The following is a 21973-nucleotide window of genomic DNA, read 5'->3' on the forward strand; positions in this document are numbered from 1 at the left end:
GCAAAATAATTTTCCTCGATTCATGAAGTTTGAAAGAAGTTACAGCAATGCGCGCAATTTGGGGAGTGTGCTTTTGGCGGAGATATAAACTGCGCCTTAGTAATATAAAGAGCCCATGATTATACACATATCTTGAACTAGATATTGATATATTTCGTGAAAAATTTCAGCTCGATATGACAATAAATGATTGACTTATACATTATAGCCGCTCGATAAAACGAACAACCTAATTTTTGGTGCGGAAACGGTGCGCTAGATGGTCACTGAACTTCCTGAGGTCATTTGGGCTGGACATTTTTGGCGTATGCCCCCTTAAATATCATCGTGTGCCAATTACATATCTCGTGAATTTGAAGTGGCACAGGGGGCAAAATAAAACTTCACGTTTCGATTTGTAACATAATAATATGTATCCTCAATATTAAAATTAACAAAATTCTCTTTTCAGATAACTAAAAATACTATTCTAGAATGAAGGAATGATTCGCTCGAGTAATTTAAGTGTCCTCTATTAGAAATGTTGCCTGTTAACGTTCTGCCAGTTGCTACGTTTCTAGCCAGTTCACATTCGGTTCTTCAAAAACTATACTCCAAAAACTCAGCTTCTGAGAGATTACACTGACTCGTGTGTCATATGCTGACCACCGATGCAAACAGACTGTAAAAATGCTATGTACAACAATTGATGACGATAAAATCTATGATCTGACTGTAGCGTTGGTGCAACCACATTGGTCGAAAGTACAAAATCGATTCTTAAGTTCCATGGGTTTCTTTTTTATTTAAACCAAACAGATAACCGGATATCGACCAATGTGTACACCAAGTTCGAAAGCTTTATAAAAACTCTCAAGGGCATAAAGTTGAATTCCTGGTATCAGCTTTATCAATAACAAGACATTATTATAGTTACACGGCAGCTAAAAGGACCAATTTTGTCACTGACATAGCTTAACTAAAATCTGGGGTACAAACTGCAATTTTTAACTAGAGAAAATGGATTATATCAAAGTAAGTATAAAATGTATCATAACACCCTAGAATTATGATATGATTGCATAAGAAAAAGTCTAAATATTCAATTTAAGAAGAAAACTTAACTATTATTATTATTAGGGAACATCAAATTACTGTATTTACTAATTACTACCGACTGCTATACACAAACGATTTTTAGACAAATATTAGGGACTTACTGCTTAAGTAAAATTACTCCAAAACACTGTTCAATTCTATAATCCGGGATTTGCATTGCGTCAGCAGTGCCATATCGATTTAATATACTCAAATAATTAATTATTAATTATTATATATGCAATACAATGATATGCGAGCTTCAATAGTTATATAAACAATTTACATTTGGACAAACCGTCATCTAAACATAGGAAAATAATAAATTATTGAACAAATTATAATTATCGAGAGATGGAGTGACAATCCTTAGCATTTCTGGGCTTATCAGTTATCATAGTTCTTCAAATAATTGGGACTGGTGTTTGAGAATAGAAGGAAAAAGTTCGGTTGCCATGGAAGTGGCGCGATGGTTTCCATAGCGACGCGTAGTTTCATGTGGCACTTTGTTCGCCGTATCCGACCATGTAAGAAAATTGACGAGGAGAAGCGACACAGTGTTTGATAGGAGAAGTAGAGGGAGGGGTCGGAGAGGGGTCCAGCTCTATTACCTCGTATCGTCCTAAAACAAATCAAGTCAATAAAATAGCAGGTATTATATTACCAGGTTTACAATGAATTCCTTTGTAGTGTAGGAGTAGTCATGTTGCATTACAATAATGAGTGGATATTGTGTAGGAAATCCAATAGCAAACACACGGGCCCGTGAGGTGCTCTATTTTCAGTTTAAAGCGGTACGACGATAACAGTTACATTGGTATTGTGTTAAGGTGAGGGTGTAACGAATTAGATGAGCTGGTTGGGGGATAAGGCCTGGGGAGAGTGGCTGGTAAATTAGTGAGGCCCCCGGCGCCGGTCCCCCAAGAGAGTTATATATAATATATATTACTGGGTTTAAACGTTTAACAAGAAAATAAACAAGTAGTTGGAATAGTAAGTAAGTTCAATCTACTTCCCCCAAGTCCCCAAATAAAAAATCTCAGATTGCATCTACCTCGTTTGCTGGAGAATGTAGATGTGGAAGGAGAGGGTTGTTCGAAATTTCCATTAACTGTTGTGGTATTCTGCAACGTGTAAATGATTATTTGTGATAATTTTATTTAGTTTCAGATAATTAATAGCTGCTGTCACAGATGTTTATCTAAACTGTTAATTATGAAGTGAAGAGTAAAGACCATACAACCTGATGTTAATTTAAATTGTTAATTGTAAAGTAAAGATCATATAACCTAATGTTCATTTAAATTGTTAATTGTAAAGTAAAGACCTGAAACCTGATGTTCATTCAAACTGTTAATTGTAAAGTAAAGACCATATGTTCATTGTTCATTTAAAATGTTAATTGTAAAGTAAAGACCTAAAACCTGATGTTCATTCAAACTGTTAATTGTAAAGTAAAGACCATATGTTCATTTAAAATGTTAATTGTAAAGTAAAGACCATAAAACCTGATATTCATTTAAACTGTTAATTGTAAAGTAAAGACCATATGTTCATTGTTCATTTAAAATGTTAATTGTATAGTAAAGACCATAAAACCTGATATTCATTTAAACTGTTAATTGTAAAGTAAAGACCATATGTTCATTGTTCATTTAAACTGTTAATTGTAAAGTAAAGACCATAAAACCTGATATTCATTTAAACTGTTAATTGCAAAATAAAGACCATAGAACCTGATCTTCACTTAAACTGTAATCATCATTACCACCCAACGTTAAAAGACGAGCTGATAGAATAATAATTCCAATCAAATAGAGATTAAAGATTCCACCCGAACATTTAAAGGCAAACCTTAGGAGTAGAGGCCTGAGAAGGGGACTTGGTAATTTTCCGTTTATTTTTCCTCCCGGAAGAAGTTCCTGTCCTCATCAGTCTCATCCTCTCTTCCTCCTTCGCTCGACGTCCCTCCTCGGGGTCATCGAACTCAAACACCGCCATCGCACTGTTAGACTTGATCTGGTTGGTGTCGACTTTCAATTTTGGGATGTTGGGCTTGTTAGCCCCGGGTGGAGCAAACAGTTTGTTGGAAAGTTTACCGGGATCTGCATAGTCAGTCCATGATAACGAGTCGGAAAAGAAGTCGTCGGAGAAGGACTTGTCGAGAATATCCGGATCGAAGATGTCGAGGAGCTTGTCGACACCAGGGGACGTTTGTCGGGAGGAAGAGAAACTGTCAGAGTATTCGTCCAACCGCTGGCTACGAGTCCCTTGAGAATCAGTCTGGTAGTCTGCCAAAAAAATAGGTGTTTAAAAATGTATTTACAATATGACCAAAATACTTTGGAGCTTTGGGTCGGCATCCGACTGATGTATCATGCATGTAAAGTATTAAGTATCATGCCCGTCAAGGAAGTATAATGTTCGTGATTCGAATACTTAAAACTATAATATGCGTTTTTTGTTACAAATAATTCATGACAAATTAAATTTAAAAAGATAATCGAATATCCTACCGGTGGAGGTGACAATAGCTTCGCTCACTGAAGCGTCTTGTGATTTTATTTCGCTGAAAACATAAAGTTTAGCGCTGAACACTGACCAGCTGATATATTTAGCACCAAGTACACGATGAATAAGTTTTAAAACTTATTCAAAAATATGTTTTTATATAAATTTATCTCGTTTTACCTCACAAAATGATACTGCCACTTAATAGACTGATTAATATGCGCATGCAACATTTTATGGATGTGGCGAAAGTACATTTCGTTGTGACGAAAGTGCATTTCATTAAAATTATATCAAAAGTAGCAACGTTTCCTGAACAAGTCATCCAGTAGTAGTTAAAATTACCAGCGCATGCACTTAGGAGGAGTCTTAGTACCAATAATAGCAAATGACAGAAATATTCACACTTTTATAACTGTCACACTTTAGTTATATACCGACTTAAGACTCAACCCAAAACAGCACGTGGACTCAAAGAAATTCTTCAGACTGCAGTCTTATTGCATCTTGATTATATATATCTCAAATATTTACTGTATGAAATCACATACAAAGGCTTTTCGCACGGCATTATATTATTAAGAAACAATCCACTACAAGCCAATATAACACAGTATTATATGCTAACCAAGTACACTCATAGGTCTGCGGAGACGGCAGTATGTTATTAAGAGCAGCCCTCAAGTTATCCGAACATCTCGTGAACACCATCTGACCTGATCCCATACTCCTTCCACCGTAATGTGACGTCTGAAATCAGAACACATGTTAGCAAAAAGTTCGGCTCATCACATTGTACTTGCTTCTCTTACATAGTACACAGGACTAAGTACACATATAAACAAAATTTAATCTTTACATAATTACATCTCTTTCTTTTGCTTTCAACAGAAAGGCTTCTATTTATCACGAAGCGGAATATGATGATTATAATATAATAATAACTAACCCCAAGAGGCCTAGGTCGTTGGTGTTGGTACATCAAACCGTTCCGATGTTCTGCAAAGACTATAAGTTATTCTACACAATACGCATTCTTTGTCGGTATTTAAATTGTAAACAATGATATTGATATCAGGCTTAACTGTGACATTGACGGGTGATAGTATATGAGGTAATAAGTAAGCGGAAGCAAATGATGCAAGATTAAATTATTAGAAATCAAACCTCTCGTCACATCCTCCCTGCAAAGAACATGTTTATCAATATATTGCTTATAATGAAACTTCATCGAAGAGTTCATAAAGCCTTTGTTTTATTAGCTGTGAGTTAGCACTACATTAACTGATTTTAAAATATCACGTACAAAAATTGGTTATAGCCTATAGTCAGTCAGTTTAACACGCATCAGTTTAACATCGGTTAGATACCGAAATAATAAGTTGTTTGTATCAGTTTACGCAACAGGAAGTTGCCAGCTCCAGTTTATTTACGAAAACAGCGCTGTAGTGCAGTAACTGTGTACTTACGGTATTCGTTGAAGGAACGCATTTTTGTTGACCGTCGGAAGCTGTTTCAGCAAACTTTTGAAGTTAAACACACCCGGTTTCAACTTGAACTCCTCCTTAGGTTCGACATTTTTGAGATCTGAAAAAACCGGAAATGGGTTAGAGAAACTTTTCGGCCCTGGCTTAAATGCATTTTAATCGACTATCGCTTGCTTGAGAAGCAAAACAAGCAGTATACCTAATTCTACAGGACTATAATAAGATAATACGTGCGCTATTTTTGCGCTGGAGCACACCCAATGCCTTCAACTTTTTATGAATCTGTGTACTTGGCGCGTTACGCAAACCAAACATAAACAGTGACAAAGGGTGCCAAAATGGAATCAGAAACACTTAAGAGCATGAAACTCAAAGTAAAGGGTACTAGCGAATAATAAAACGACAACCAGTCACTCCCTTCACATAATTAACAGTCAAAACGACAAAAATTAAGCTAAAATCACGTATCTACGCAGAAATATCTAGAAATTAATAAGTAAAGATATGACCTAATAAAATGATTACAGACAGTAACATAGGCAGACTCACCCGTGCTGATTTCTCTTTTGGTGACCTTCTTTTGAGGCTTAGTCAGGCGAGGTGGGGATGGGTAGAGCGAGGGTGGAGATGGCGGCGGAGATGCGACATGAGACATAGCGTTCAATATTATAGTATCACTCTCCTTGTCATCCACTGACATTTTCTGGTGTCGATTTCTGACCTGATTTTTCCTATCTCTACCCTTTTTCAGGTTCTTTTTCGTCGATTTGTTGCCAGATGAGGAGACATTTAGGGAAATTTTATTCTTAGGTTTGGTTTTGACAAAACCTTCCTCTTCTCGGATGAGCTGCTCTATTCGGTTGTTGGGTGGTAGGGGGTGTTTGAATTTCTGGGGGTGTGGTTTGGGGGGAGTACTGTGTCGTGTGGTGTTAATCACTGAACTACTGTTACTACTGCTGCTGCTGCTGCCTTGCGTTTGAACCGGTCCTGTAGTATAACCACGGGTTAAATTAACATTGATTATTTTAAAATAGACTTTGACAAGCGAAGCCCCATGTCTAATTCCTTCCAAAGTGAAAAGGGAAAGTGAATTTCAATTTCATTAAACGCGATTTTGAGCAATTTGGTAACATCGAACCATTCAATATAATAGAAGTAATGGTTATATGAAAAGTCGTTATAAAGTTCGATACTAAGCAGTACTTGAAGATGGGCTTGCAATACAATTTGCAATGTACAATTTCCTAATATAGATTTAACAGACATTTACGTAAGAGTGAAGTGTTGAGTGAATTATTAATCAAACGACCTTCAACCCACCTGTTCATTGAAACACCGATTAATGTTCGTAGTAATAATTTGTATTCGGAAATTAATTTAAGAAGAGGTAATTGCGCAGATTATGCAAATTATTTAAATTAGATATTCAGAATAATTAATTGCGAAGACAAACCTGGATGAACTTTTCTGATGTGATGCGCAAGGAATGCAGGCTTGAGCAGAGCTCCGCATTCATGGCATGAAACAACCAGTAGGTTGGATACTGAACCAGATCCAAACAGAAACAGATCTAATTGTCATAGTTAAGGAATGTTAATCGAAATATTTTGGAATTTTATGGTATATGATCAAAGGAATGCTCACAATCCACATGTTCAGTAAAATCATGCATACTCGTAGATATTTCCTTTTTTCTTCACGATAACAGGAAAATAAGCGACAGATTACCGATAATCGGTGTTGTAATTGAGTCATTATGTAATTAAGTAATTAAGTATAATTTTGAACGGCCGATTAAGTGGTTAGTGTAACTGCCTAAATTTCACTGTCATATCAAACGTGAGAGATGGATTACAGGCCAACTGGCCAAGAAAGCCAAATTAATTAGATAACATTTCTGTAGAGTCGGGAATGTTATGCAAAACATTTTTATTACACATAATTACTCGTTAAACGGTTAAAAACTAAAGCTGCATGTGTGACCTCGAATGATCATAATATTGTGGAAACGGTTAGTAATCTTTCAGTTAGTCATTGGCGGATTTATCACACCTGCAATGTCATATTTACAGTAGGGCTCTTTTGTAACGTAACGCGATATATTCCATTAACATTTTAACAATCCCTGTATGCAGTACGAATTATGCATTTTTGATGATTCTTCGTGATACAGAGCGTATTCAATAACCCGACAACATATCTTTTGTATGAAACACAGATAGCAGCCAAAGGTGTATCAATTTCACATTCTTTTCATCGCTTAAAACAGCACTTTTAGATTGCGCTAAGTAAGCGCAATGCCAGGGCATTAGTATTTAGTGGAGGTTTTAGCCATCATCCGTTTATAATTGTTATACCGCACAATTTTTATTGATAATTGACTAGTGACTACTTTGTGCTCAACTTCATACCAATAATATCTCAGTCACCTCTACAGTGACAATTATAGCATCCCCACATTTGTAACTGTTTTCTAACTAAAGATAGCATTTGTTATAACTGATTTCTATCTTTATATAATATATATCTCATCTTGTTAACCCTGCTAGAACAGTCTCGGAGACACGTGGCTGTGCTGATCGGTGTTGAATACAAATGACATCACGACTCAAAAATTTGATTGGTCGTTGTTGCAAGCGAGAAAAAAGATCATTTTATCCCCCTACATTTCATCCCCGCCAATTTGAATTAGGTTATAGAGTTAGGCCTAAGGGTCAGGGTCTGTATTCATATTTGGGTTAGGGATAGGGTAAGGTTTAAGTTTAGAAGTGATGCTACCTTTGAGTTTCAGAATCGGAAGATCAGAGGTCAGGAGATGAAATGCAGTGAATCACTGTAAGGTGTTAGTTAACCGGCTAGTCACTGTCATAATGTCTAGTATTCAATTCAATAAATTCATTTTTGTATAAATCTAATAATCTATCTTATACCAAATTGGATTAAATAATTTACATTTTGAGATGCAGAGCACGCCCATGAAGAAAATAGCAGCATGAATATATTATTTGTTTTTTATAGAGGATGCATTATGTAGCACTACGAGTAATTACATATATGTCACAGGGCCAAAATAGTTTATGTAGTATGTGCTGGAAAACAGTTAGGACTAAAAACGTAATGAGTTTGTAGCGCAGTTCAGTGAAGAATGCCAGCTTTACTGCGTCAAGAGAGGGACAAGCGTTCAGAAAAGGCTAATAACAATTACGCTAATGATAATTGATAGTTATACTAATATAAGCTAACTCGGTTATGGCCCGATGCACGGTCATATTCTCAAAAGTGATGATAGACTTGTAATTATGCAGTAGTTGATATTCTGAAATAAAACTTGGATATTTTTTGCTTTACTATGTAACTGAATTATTTCACTGTCAAAGAGGGTTTATCTATAATTATCAAGTATAAAAATACTGCCTGCTATCAACGAATTGTCATATATATGCCACAAGTTTTTAATATTTGTATATTGATTACTTTTTAACCAGTTTATGGAAAAATATCTTTGATTGCAGTAAAAGGATACCATTCTTCTTGAGATGGGAGGCAGCCGAAGGTAGCTCATTCGGAACGCTGTCCTTATCTGGTCCACCTGCAATAATTTAACTTTTACAAATAAATTATGAAATAATAATAAACACCAAATTGTAAAATAGTAATAACAGAATAAGTTGTAGAATAATATAATAGAATATAATAGAATATAATAGAATATAATAGAATATAATAGAATATAATAGAATATAATAGAATATAATAGAATATAATATAATAGAATAGAATAGAATAGAATATAATAGAATATAATAGAATATAATAGAATATAATAGAATATAATAGAATATAATAGAATATAATAGAATATAATAGAATATAATAGAATATTATAGAACAGAATATAATATAATATAATATAATAGAATATAATAGAATAGTAATATTATAATAGAATAAGTTGTAGGTTTTATGTACAGTAAACACAGATGAAAAATGTAGACTGTAATTCTTAGCGTCATCGATGACTATTATTAGCGAGGGATTTAATCCTATTTTTAATTAACATTGAGTTTGAATACGGTTTTCTGTGATTAACGCATTGATGTACACTATATTATCTAACATTGAATAGCAGTTCCTGAAGTTCAAGATTGACTCAATGTTTAAACTTAAATTTGATTAGGAGAATGGAGATATAAATAGATCTACCAATAACCAACCTAAAAAGTACCTATCTTCAGCATTTATCAACTTATTGACTAATAGCGCTACAAAATATCACAGTGCAATATATTTTAAAATGCTCTTGACGCAATCATCTGTATCAAATTATGAATTTAAGGCAATGCTTTTTGGCTCTCTTTTGTCAGCGTAATGTTATATAGTTGAGATAATGAGTATCAACGTCAGATCTGCATCATGGTGTTTAACTATCTAGGCAAAATACAGAACTATTCTTGGAATTTTGTCAGATCTTCAGATTAGCTACTATTTTACAGCGAATTTGCTTTAAGGTGGTCAAAATTATGACCTTGTTCATCAGAAGCTTTAATGTATAAAGCTTTAGCGATTAAAATGTTGGTGACGTGAAAGGTCCTTAAAAGGATGTGGATTATGAAAACGATGAATAAAACTCCAGCTTTTTGTCACTAGAAAAATTAATGCACGTATATAGCATGTTTTACCTTCAAAACTCTTAAATTTCGGTCATATTATGATTCATAATTTATATGAGTATGGGCACTATTCATTTGTGCTGGCGATTGCAGGATTACATAATCTGTCAATTCCCTCTTTTTGCACAATGAATGCATTAATAACAAAATTTTATAGCATAACTAGTGACAAATCGACTAGTACCTCCTAATTTCAGAGAAGTTCAATAAAAGTCCACGGTAGAATCACTGCATAACCTGGCAAATTGTGCAGCAACTTGCTGCATAATTCGTATTTTAAGATAGTTGCTGCATTGCATAATTTGTCAAAAGATCTCACAACTAAATGGCAATTCTGAACTTACGAAACAAAAATGTACATACAGCAAGAGATGACAGATCATCACGTTTTTGGAAAAGAGGTCGGGTCAAATCGGAATAAAAGAAGCTTACAAGGTAAAACTCCATTGCAATACAAAACAATCAATATGTAACTCTTACTCTTGTTATAATTTGCAAATTATTATTATATCATATATCATATATCATTAATAAATCTATTGTGTAAATCAACTATATCATTAATACTAATTATAATGATACAACGATTTTATCATTCAGTACTCTGATTATGTAACATAGTTTTAAAATGTTCGAACTGGAATAAAAAACAAATTTGATAAAAATGCACATACCTCTCCCAAGCTCTTTGCGTAGATTAGCCTCAAATTGGGCCCAGGAGCTGCTCATTTTATCATTTCAACATTACATTTCCATGCCAACCTCCTTAACTAGGAAACAATTTGGTTAGTATACTGTTTATAAAAGAAACCAGGCTCTATAGCTACAAGATACCTTTGACCCTCTTCAGGGGCCCAAAAATGTATATTATTGTACTATGCAATCAATGATGTAGCTCATATTCCTGCCAACATGAAACTGTGTAACTACTCTTACACCGGGAAGTACCCTCAGTTTGGGTGGAATGCATGCAACATCAAGCACATCACGACTGTCAGCTCTGTTACCAGGAACTCACAAGGGGTACAACTGCAACTGGAGAGATGACCACGTCCTGAGAGTTATCGCAGGAGCAAGTCGGGCAGATCACCCCCAAAGAGAACAGTGGATGGGGTAAGTGTAAACTTATCCAATACTAGAAGCCTGGAAAGAAGATGAAGATGAAAAAGGACATCTTTAGTGATGTGAAAGATTGGAGAATACTGTTGGACAAAGATAATGACCCTTCCCAATTCCCTCAGCATACCTACAAAACTGCAGAGAGGCTGGATAATGAAGTTTGGTCAGATAGCACCAATCATGTTTTCTGATTGAACTGAGGTGTGGTGATGAGAGTAACTTCAGTGATCAAGTGGAAAGGAAAGAAAATCGATAAAACAGAGAGCTAGTTCCAGGATCATCAGCAGTGACTGGAGGGTGAAGCTCTTTAAACGACCAAGTTCGCATAAATGTCTATCCAACCAAGAATTCAGGAGGCAAGGGTGGGTACGTAAACTTCACGTTCTGCACTCTGTGATCCTATATCACCCTGGATTCTTTTTGACGTATTTTTGTAAAAGGTATATACCTTCTAGGCACTCTCTTGCTACTCCAAGTCGCCTAAGATATCTCGTCTAAAGGTTGTGCTGTTATATATAAAATATATTTTTGTTTGCTTTAATTGAAAATAAATAAAATTGTTGTTTTGTTGAAATTGTTGTTTTCTTTACAGTAGAGATTGGTTGCAAATTATTCCTGTCCTTTTTAACTACTTTGGTGTGTAGAAAAAACAAAGAATAAAGTATTAGCTTAAAGGATGAGGGGACCTTAGAAAAAGTTTTTTTCTCGTGCAAATCCTTTTATTACATTAATCGTATAAACCACTTTAGTGAAATCCGCAAAGTTGTATTTCATTCGCGCGCCGAGATATCCAGCCAAAACAATTTGAACCTGTGACGTCAATTATGTGAGTTGCTCTGATCCGCGCATATAGAAATACAGGTAAAATGAGCGTGCGGGCCGACTAAATTAATAATTAAGAATACATTAACAATTTACGATACTAACGAGCCTATAACCAATGGAGAGGAGACTTTTTATGACCGGTTGAAAAAAGAATTATCACCCTACGATAACCATGAGCCGAGATACACCTGAAATAAGATTGAAGTCACACAGAAAGGCATGTAAATTATGTATATTTATAGCTCCCAACGTAACACCTAGCAACTCCCTGTATCGTACCACAGTTGATATATCAATATGTCATATCAACACAACACGGTCCTAATAAAAATGGATCGGGTAGGTATGAAATGCATGTCTTCATTCCAGTTGGACAAGCAACAAGCACCAAGCTTTTAAGTTCTAACTCACTATGTGACACTACTTATAACGTAAGCAAGATTTGCAACTATCACACCAAGCAATATTATACCAAGCATAGCAGACGAACACATCCACATTCGTTACGCTTTACACTCAAGTCACAGCAAACTAAAACGGTAAATTATAAATGAGTGTACAACTAAAGGCCGGTACACGCCGCATTGTCAAACCGCACGTGCGCACTCAGATAGGACTAGAGGCGCCAAGGGCCAGCTAGTAAAATGTCTTCTACTACATCATACATTCAACCGATTTTTAGATCTGTATTCTTGTATGAACTTGAAGAAATATGCCGATTTTTAATTGTGTCCATATCGGGTTTCAAACAAGTCAAAACAAAATAGCAGTTTGTGGTTTAGTTAGCGGATGCTACTTATCTTAGCTATTTATAAATAGAAATACCTACTACAACTACAAGAAAGCCTTTCTGAGTTACATTTAACTATTAAGGAGAATTATTCGTAACTTAGATCTTGACTAGTTCAGTGCAAACAAAGATACCGCTCTCGCAAACGCCAAAGGTAACACGACGTAATTGAAACAGCACAGAAGAAAATGCTGACACAAGCGAAGGGTGCGCGCGCACGTTGGTCTTAACACATAAGTGACGTCACAGCCCAAAATTGCTATCAGCCAATAGGAGCGCGGCGTGATATTGCACGAATTATCGATTTCACAGTCCGGCGTATTTTTTGATTCTACACACTTTCACAGGACTTAAACGCGAATATTTGGAAGTAAATTCTAAGGTCCCCTCATCCTTTAAAATAGAAAAGAAATTCCTTTCCAGACTAAAGACCTTCGCCCGGGAAGTTCTTGTTCCATGTTAATGCCAGCTAAACAAAATGAGGCAAAAAGTTTTCAGGTTAAGGCTAAGGCGAAGAGGACAGCGAGCCACTTCCTAATGGGGAAATCCTTTTAGATATGAAGCTACAATAAACCATCCCAAAATTCTTTCAGATTATTATGAACAATTGTAACTGTTTTCCTCCAAACCCAGTGAAGCTTCCTCTGTTTCAAGATTGGGTGTTAGGAACAGAGATGACATGTCATTTACACTACTTGTATTTCTAATTTGGACTCTCTTTACTCTAGTTTTGAATGCTTTAAATGGCATACAATTTAAATTTTTGCTTGATTGATTTGTTGTGAGAACATTGTCTGATTTTGTTACTTCGCAGGATTCTGATGGCTGTGTGGGGAGTCAAGGAAAACAAATTTTAGAGAAAAGAAAAGTATGTTGGTTTTATTAGTATTGAAAGTGGAGAAAGGATTTACAACCTCCTACTCAGACGGTCATGTTATCAACATTTAAGTGCAGATTTAAAATCAAATAGTTGGTGTTTACAGTTTACTAAGTGGGTACTGCACTGGGTACCCTTACAAGATACTACTTCTTTGGGCAATGGGCAGGGACTTTCAATTCCTCATTAAACTCTCAATCAAAGATTTCCTGAACCTTTGGCCGGGTCGACTGCAGGAGATTGCATAGATTACTTTACTTTATCTATTATATCTCCTTTGTGTTGATAGTATTTCCCACAACGTCCTTTTATTTGGTGGAATTAAGAATGGTTCGAAAAGATCTACCCATCATCATATTATCTGATTTCCGAATAAGTCAATTAGTGCCAGGGTGAGTCTGTTGGTTATTAATGCTCAGTGTCTGGTTCAGATCTTGAAGAACTTTTGATATGACTCATGTTAGGTGGCCTAGTGGTTAGAGCTTCCGCCTTTTGCACAGATGGTCCAGGGACCGAATCCAAGTCTCGTCTGGGGAGTATAAGTAGCTGTTTGTTTGGGGACCGGTTTTTGGTACATCGGCCAATGTTTACAAAATCATATGATACATAACAATATAATTTTATTTAATATACATGAATATGAGAATTGAAAATTAAGATGTAACCTTTTATATTTATTCATTTTTTTAAAAACCAACATTTTAAAAATTAGTTTAGCTAACGATCCATTGGATCTATGCGAAATTTCACATCTGTGAAATGTCTCTTTGCTCCTCGGTTGACTTAGCCGATCAATGATCAGAAACTTTATTAAGGGTTAACCGAGGAGGGACCCTACCAGGAGATCAAAAATTTGATTTTCTGTTTTATTTTGAAACTAGGATGCCCCTTCAGTACATCTCAATTGTAGTGAATATATTAATATGCCATGTTATTAAGCAGATATTTCAATCGAACTTAATAATAACAAACACAAATACTTTTTTTTATTGCCATTACAATGAATAATTTGAAAACTGGCCACGGGCCTAAATATTACATATCAAACAATTACAATTCATTAACATTACCAATATTAGAGTTATGCCTCAAGGTCACATAACCCCCAAGTTTACACGTGAGGGCATGGTTTGCGGAGTAGGAATCACCACCAGTACAAAGTTTTAGACAATCTTTCAGCTTCAGGTTATATCTTAAAGCTATAGCATCTGAAAACTGTTGCTTATTCAGGAGATAACCATAGCTTTTGAGTGGTAAGGTGGTTAGCCAGGAACTTGCACCCTTCTCTGCTGCTAGCTGTAACATAAGTTTAGATGTTTGTGGCAGAGACTCCTGAATTGCCTCCTGTCTTCTGGTGTAATACTCATTGCGATCTTTACTGATGGATGTCTTGATTTCATGACTTTTATCCTTGTCTTCAAGATAGTTTACCTCTTGGCTTAGTATAGCCGTTTTAAGCAAAACTGTAGCTTTGACTGAATACAGGAACTCTGAGTTGGCCAGTTCTGTTATTATAGGGATACCCAGCCCTCCATACCTTGGTGGTAGAGAAAAGATCTCTCTAAGAGTGTCAGTGCAACTAAATGCTCTATCAAGGATTGCTGGAATGAACTCCTCTCTGATGGTAAGTTCGAGTGATACTAGACACTTAACTTTTTAACGGTATTATATTATATATTATGTATGTAAATTAAAACTTTTAATTAATAAAGTAATTAAAACTTTTACATCCTAAAATGCAATATTCAATAGTATGTACTAACTGATTTGTTGTGAAAATCCTGAATCAATTTATACGTTTGTGCTCAGCTAGCTGATATCAGGCTTGGTGTGGTGCTTTAGAAGCGGTATTTCGGGTACTAGTAAAGCTCTTACAGGCAACTGGTTCCTTTTGTTGCAGGTTTACAACCTACCAGGACGCGCGCCGAGTTGGACTCGTCGACGGTCCAATATATGGAACAGATATTGTACGAGTATCACACGTTAATCCTTTTGCCAACCGTTTTTAGTCCAAGTACTGTCCCATTTCTGATCTCAGAACAGGTGCAACTAAAATTTTCTTATGCCAACGTGGAATTATTTGTATCACGTCATGACCCCCCTGTACAAACAAAAGTATCGATTTGCGCATTGATCTAACCAGAGCCCTGTCGCTTGCAGTAGCGCGCGACCGCCGAAGGCTTGTGAAACAAGCGCGTCACGCAGTACGCGTATACACATGGTTATAAGAAATTTGCGCAGTACAATCCAAAATGGCAATAACGCTCACAATTTTAACGGGTGATACTCGTAAAATATCTGTTCCATACAGGACCGTCGACGAGTCCAACTCGGCGCGCGTCCTGGTAGGTTGTAAACCTACAAGGTTGACATCGTTCGTTCATTAATTTGTAGCACTCACCTCGGGTAATATTTCAAAAAAGCAGCGCGCGCAGCACAACTTCAAAAAATTAATACGAGTATTATCCGTCGATCAAACAAACGTACAACTTTTGTTTGTTAGACTTGATTTGATTTCAGCCTAATCACTTATTTTAAATGTTAGTTTTGTTAATGTAAGTTATCATTTTGAATTTCAAATGTTGAAATATTTTTGATTGACGATTCCAATTTGTTGTTACTTATTTGTTGATGTAATGAATGTGGTCTAAAGTTCGTGCTAGTTATTTATTGTTGTATCACGTCGTGACCCCCTTCGTCGTTTCACTACGATACAGGGGGAGCCTTACTGGGCCGCGCTCAGCCTGTCATTCCGCCGAATCTCTATTCTCTATATGTTTATGAACATGATAGCCTGAGGTCCCCAGGTAAGGGGAGCCGCGCACACGTGCGCGACGGGTCATGCAACGTATGACAAATTCACATAGCCATGTGTCTACGCGTACTGTCTACGGCGTACTGTCTACGGCGGTCGCGCGCTACTGCAAGCGAGAGTGATCTGGTTAGAGCAATATGACGAACATATTGGCATTTGCATTGCAGTTTTCACGGCCTGTACTGCGCGAATGTTACCTGAGGACCCCAGGCTATTATGTTCATTAACATAGAATAGAGATTAGGCGGAATGACAGGCTGAGCGCGGCCCAGTAACGCGAATGGCGAACGACAGAAAATTCCCTAACAATTATTCTGCTTCTGAAAAAATGTTGGCTCTAGTAATTAATAAATGTGACATGTAATTGTAAGATAACAATTAAATAGGTCCTGCGCGCGGCACATACAGCCGCACCTAAGGATTTCTCAACAATGTGTGGCTGTGTGCGTGGCGCGGGCTGTATATATGGCCTATGGTTGAAATTCAAATTTGAATTTATTTATGAATATAAAATTGTGTACTGATTGTTTTGTGGTAAATAAAAATTTTCTCTTTCTTAAAAATTTGTCTCTTTCTTATATATATTACTAAAAACCCGCTAGTCGAAAGCTTTGTTCGAGGAAATTTTAAAAATCAGTTATGTTTTAATTTCTCTTCATCATACAGCTCTGTTATACAGTAGACATAATGGAATTTATTTAACAATGGCGACAGCGTTGTTAGTATTCGGATTCCCAAAACGATACTTTTTACCGCATCAAAAAATACCAATCACAACCAAAGTTATAAATATAAGTCATAGCGTGAGCGTAAATGTGAGCTAGTTTTGAAGTTATGACGTAGCATACAGCATAACAACGCGCTTAGTTAAGATGTTCTTGCTCGCGCACGTGCATTTTTATCGTTGCTACGCAACAGCGCAGTAAACCTTTGCTAAAATAACGCCATTATTCTAAAGATTATTTAACCTCACTTCCGACGTTAATTATAAAAAATCTAAAGCCTAAATTAAAATTCTAAGAATGCTATAGCCTATTCCCATCCTTTTTCTACAACCCTGCTAAAAATGGCGAGGTTTCAACTCCATTTGCGAGCTGGGTTTGGCATCACCAGAGGGTCATTTTGAGGTCGATTTTCGGTGTTTTTTCTTCTATGTCCCCGTTGCCGGGGAAATTTCGTCAAGTTTAAAATATAATATAGATATATAAATAATAATTTCTTATATATAAATATATAAAATATATTTTTGTCTGTTTTAATTGATAATGAATAACATTTTTGTTTTCTTGAAATTGTTGTTTTCTTGAATGAATTTGTTGTTGTTTTAGCTCGTAGCACGATTTACCTGAGGACCCCAGGCTTTAATGTTGGTAAACCGAATAGAGATTAGGCGGAATGACAGGCTGAGCGCGGCCCAGTAAAGCACGATGCATTAAAATTAACATCGTCAGTAAACATCAAAGCTCTGCTATGATTTCGAAGCAAAGTAAACATTTTTTAATTATCTTTGTGGTTTGATTGACACAAAACAAATATCATTCATTAAAGTTTTAGTTAATACATTGATATGTAAATGTAAACTTATTAGTTGCAGTAGAATCGAATGTCATCACGTAATGTCATTTCTTACTACTGTAGTAGGAGCAATTTTTACCACTTTGAGGGACAGAGCACGTAATTTTAAATGATTTTAACCTTTTTACGGGTAATTTTCTCGTTTCCGAGAAGTTTTTAACGAGAAATTTACATAATTTATAATTCGTTTAACTTTTTACACGTATTTGTTTACGGGCAAGGTATTTGTCACGTAATTACTTTGATAATACCAATTTATATTATAATATTGTGTACGAACATATTATTATTTTTTTCATTAACTAACATCCTAAAAATGTCAGATACCTTCAATTTTGGAAACTTTACTTTTAGAAAGACGAGAGACGAATGAAACTTCATTTTTCAGAGAAAGCAGAAATCTACACAGAACACGATGTTTAGATTAAAATACTTGTCAGTCTAGTCGTGAAATTTGGTCAGTCTACACATTTCCAAAAAAAAACACTACTATATAGTAAATCACGTACAATATTATTTTATTATTAATTAAAATTGAAATTTAAAAACACCACTATTAAGCGTACACTTTTACTCAGCAGTGTCACTACAACTAGTTTACAAAAATACTTTTAAAACTATATATCAAAAGCAAAATAAAGTTCTATGTATAAATTCGTTCATAAAACTTCCAAAAAGCTAATATAATTTAGATAAGTCAAAGAGAGGGTTAAAATTATTAATAAAACATTTTTGCTACCTCAGTGTCAGATAAAGTAAACAAATAAGTCTTCAGTGCGGACTTAAACGCCTCAACAGAATAACATTGTTTAACTGAGTCTGGTAGTGCATTAAAAACTCGTGGACCAACCACACTAAAACTACGATCACCAAAACCCTTGGTTGAACGATAAGGGACTATGAGCCTAACAGTGTGTCCATGGTGAGCATACTTAAACATATCTTGAAGGTACAGTGGCGCTATTCCATTAATAGCCTTAAAAGATAGGAGACATATTTTAAAAATCACTCTTTTAGGTATATTAAGCCAGTGCAATTTATCAAGATCGTCGCCTAGGTGATCAAATTTATATTTTCCAGTTACTGCTTTTGCACAGGCATATTTGTTTTAACTTGTTTTTAAATCTGTAACGTTAATAATTTAATGTATTCGATTTTTGGGTTAGATAACACTAAACAGAACTTAAAAATAGCTCAAGCAGTCAAATTCGAGCGGAGACTCTTTCGTCTGGTCGCTGTGGGTATATCTTTTGACTGTAGTTTTGAAGCTGTGTTCAACCAGCACACTGAAATAATAAGTTCTGGTTAGTAAAGCAGTTAGTTACACTAGATCACATATATTAACTGTTTACTTTAGTAAGTACGTAACTCGAACATGTGTATGTTAACAAATGTTGAAAAGAGAGTGAGAAGAGAAGATTTGACACGACAGGTTTGAATATTTTAATGAGAGATGAATTTTTAGACCTAGCTTAACTTAGAATTTCTTTCCGATAAGTTTAAATACAGTTTCTTAACGTAGAACTCGACATGAATTTGTGTATCTTAGTGATACTAGAGATCTTTTATCACCGGTATGGGACGGGAAGTTAATTTTAACACGTGTACTCTTTTCGGAATATTCTATAAAGCTGTAATACACAGCAAGATATCTCTTAAAACAGGCAGTCATTTTACACTGCAGCGAGTTTTACCGCTCTTTTTACGTGTAAAACAAGAGATATAATGCAAATGTGTCACGTGCTAACTCCTTTTATGGAATAACTAGTAACCGTATTTTTTAACAAGGGTTTTTAGAGATAAAATTTTCTTGCGCCAGAAGGGTTTAAAGTTAAAGAAAGTTGAATTTTTTTTGGGGCACGAGCGTTTGCGCTGAGCCGCGCATGGATTTAAGGATATTAATTTTAACGTGTTTTTTGATATTTTGCGGGCATTTTAAAGACGTGGCGGAGTGTTGGGAAAGAAAAGAAAAGAAAAGAAAGAAAAGACAAAGGGTGGAATGTCGATTATTAACCGATCTTTCTATAAGCATGTAAATACAGCTGATGTAAATAAGAAGAAGACAACAACAACCGGCTCGGGACCTACTAACAACCACGAGAGTGTCTGACTTGAAGCCGGTAAGTGTTTGTATGTTAGTTGTTGTCTTTCCCGTATTACATTGTGATCTGTTTTACTTTACTAGATCTTGATTGTGTATACTTCCTGAGAGGATGTTACTTACGGTGTTTTAAGTGCCTTATTACCCCAGGTTGTTTTGTGTGGATGCTAGCGTAGCAGTCCAGTGAAGTTAGATTGAGGATATAGTTCTAGAGGGAACAGCTCTGAGAGAGCAGACAAGTATAGCAACCTGAGTGGACCTGAGTAAGCTCTGAGAGAGCAGTCACCAGCACAGCACAAGTAAGATCAAGAGGGACGGTATAGCTGAGAGAGCTATTACTAGTAAAGAGTGGATCAAGGAACTTTCCCAAAAGCACAAGTTAAATTATTAGTAGATAATATTTATTGAAGTGATTTGGATATTGAACACAGATCACTCAGCGTAATAACCATACACACTCATATCACTGATCAACCAAGTACATCTGAGAGTTATAACTAGAGAGTTATCTAACCTTGTTATAAATCTATTTTATTACAACCCTTTATCCCACAGAGTTTGACTTGGTATTATTGATAACAATTCTCCCTATATAGCGGTATTAACAATTTTCACTTCTAGTAATTATAACATTGTAAGGTCCCTGCTCAGTACCTTAAAAGTCATTGCATTGTTAATTGACCAATACGACTCCAACGATGTCGATTGACGGTTCCCTCTTTACAGATTTGATTTACAGAAAAAATGGTTTGTGATGTTAATAATATATGATCCTGTCGTTGATGTTCCCAATGGAGACATTAGCTGTGGAGTTAATTTGTAGCTTTGTTGATTACTTGATGATGTTTCCTTTAGTCCCCGCACACCAGTTGACTGGTTTCAAATATATATATATATGATTTCTCAGGTGAGAAATATTAAGGATTCTCAGGTGGTTTTGATCAGGTTGAAAGGTCCAGGTCGAGAGGAGCCAGGTATTGTTCTGGAGGAATATTATTTTGGCTTGGGTAGGACAACATAGACCTTTCTGTGTTCAGCCGATTGGATGTCAGTAAAACAGTAAATATGAGCTGGAGGTAGAGGAGCTGGAAGAGGTATCCATATCATATCACTGTCATAGTTAGAGTTGCAGGGTAGGGGTTCCAAGAGCTACGTTAAACATACATTTGTGGAGAGTAATTGTGTAATTAGAGTCATCAAATTTCAATTTTACATACATTACCACTGAGAGTATTTTCTAAATTATTTCTATACCATTTAATTGCATGATTTTTGTTAAAATTAGGAACACAAGTTTTAAATTTTGGAATTTATTAATAACAATCAAAACATATCATATGGACACGTTCATAAAAAGGTGGCACTAGAGATTGATTTTTCACTGCCAAAATTGTGTGAAGCATTTTAAAATACTTGTATCTCAAGGAGTATGCTATGAAAGTTAACCAAATTTTAATATGTGGTCCAAAAAGATTCAAATGTCACATAATTAAGTCATTCATCTCTTTATATCTGTTAATTGTGCAGATATGAGCCAGAAATCACAAAATATTCATTTCTTTGATATATAAAGCGCGTTGGTTGGCTGCCTCAGTAATTGTATCACAAGTTATCTAATATCTTTTGGTATCTTGATTTTACTAAATTCATTGTCAGTTTTCTATAATCAATAGATTTTCCAGATTTGATTACATAAGGCTGACTACAGTACAGACTTTATGTGATCCATCGACAGAGTGTGAAGGATCAATGGAGCAAGTTTTTCAGTTAATTGGGTTGACGAGAAGAAATCATTTAAACTGATTTACGAATAAAACTATTTCATAAAGACATGATACATGTTGAAGATAATGCTACCAACAAAAATGAGTGCCCTTGTGGTTCTAGTGATGACCAATCTATCTTTATCATGTGTGAAAAATGTGAACAAAAGTGGCACAATAGATGCTGCAATCTCTCTGGGCTTAACACAGCTGCTGTAGAAATGCTTGATGATTGGGAATGTCCTATGTGCTATGTTTCCCCTTACACCTTCCATCATCAACCTTCCATTAATGAATATGCTGGCCGTTCAGAATTCCATGGCAAACTCAATCAGCTAAATAATGTATGGTTTCCGTGCAGTG

The 21973-nt window shown here is 35.6% G+C and overlaps 3 protein-coding genes across 3 annotated transcripts in view; 1 reads left to right on the forward strand and 2 right to left on the reverse strand.

Moving 5' to 3' along the window:
* The window catches only part of LOC134826233 (T-complex protein 1 subunit beta-like), a 92338-nt gene extending 85848 nt beyond the window's left edge, over positions 1–6490 (reverse strand). The window contains exon 1 of the mRNA XM_063838537.1: positions 6481–6490. The gene's annotated coding sequence lies outside the window, so the exon portion shown is untranslated. The remainder of the gene's footprint in view (positions 1–6480) is intronic.
* The window catches only part of LOC134826239 (PRA1 family protein 3-like), a 55756-nt gene that overhangs the window by 1918 nt on the left and 31865 nt on the right, over positions 1–21973 (forward strand). The gene's annotated exons all lie outside the window — the stretch shown is intronic.
* Positions 389–10517, reverse strand: LOC134826232 (uncharacterized). Its single transcript, XM_063838535.1, has 12 exons — positions 10420–10517; positions 8599–8664; positions 6529–6645; positions 5625–6062; positions 5058–5175; positions 4756–4772; positions 4538–4587; positions 4217–4338; positions 3594–3646; positions 2932–3368; positions 2132–2201; positions 389–1699 (listed from the first exon to the last, which is right to left on the reverse strand). The coding sequence occupies exons 1-12, from the start codon at positions 10472–10474 to the stop codon at positions 1572–1574; spliced, it is 1671 nt and encodes a 556-aa protein (XP_063694605.1). The 5' UTR covers positions 10475–10517; the 3' UTR covers positions 389–1571.

Source organism: Bolinopsis microptera, chromosome 2 (assembly GCF_026151205.1).
Source record: "Bolinopsis microptera isolate Bmic1 chromosome 2, MBARI_Bmic_1.0, whole genome shotgun sequence".
Taxonomy (NCBI): Eukaryota; Metazoa; Ctenophora; class Tentaculata; order Lobata; family Bolinopsidae; genus Bolinopsis; species Bolinopsis microptera.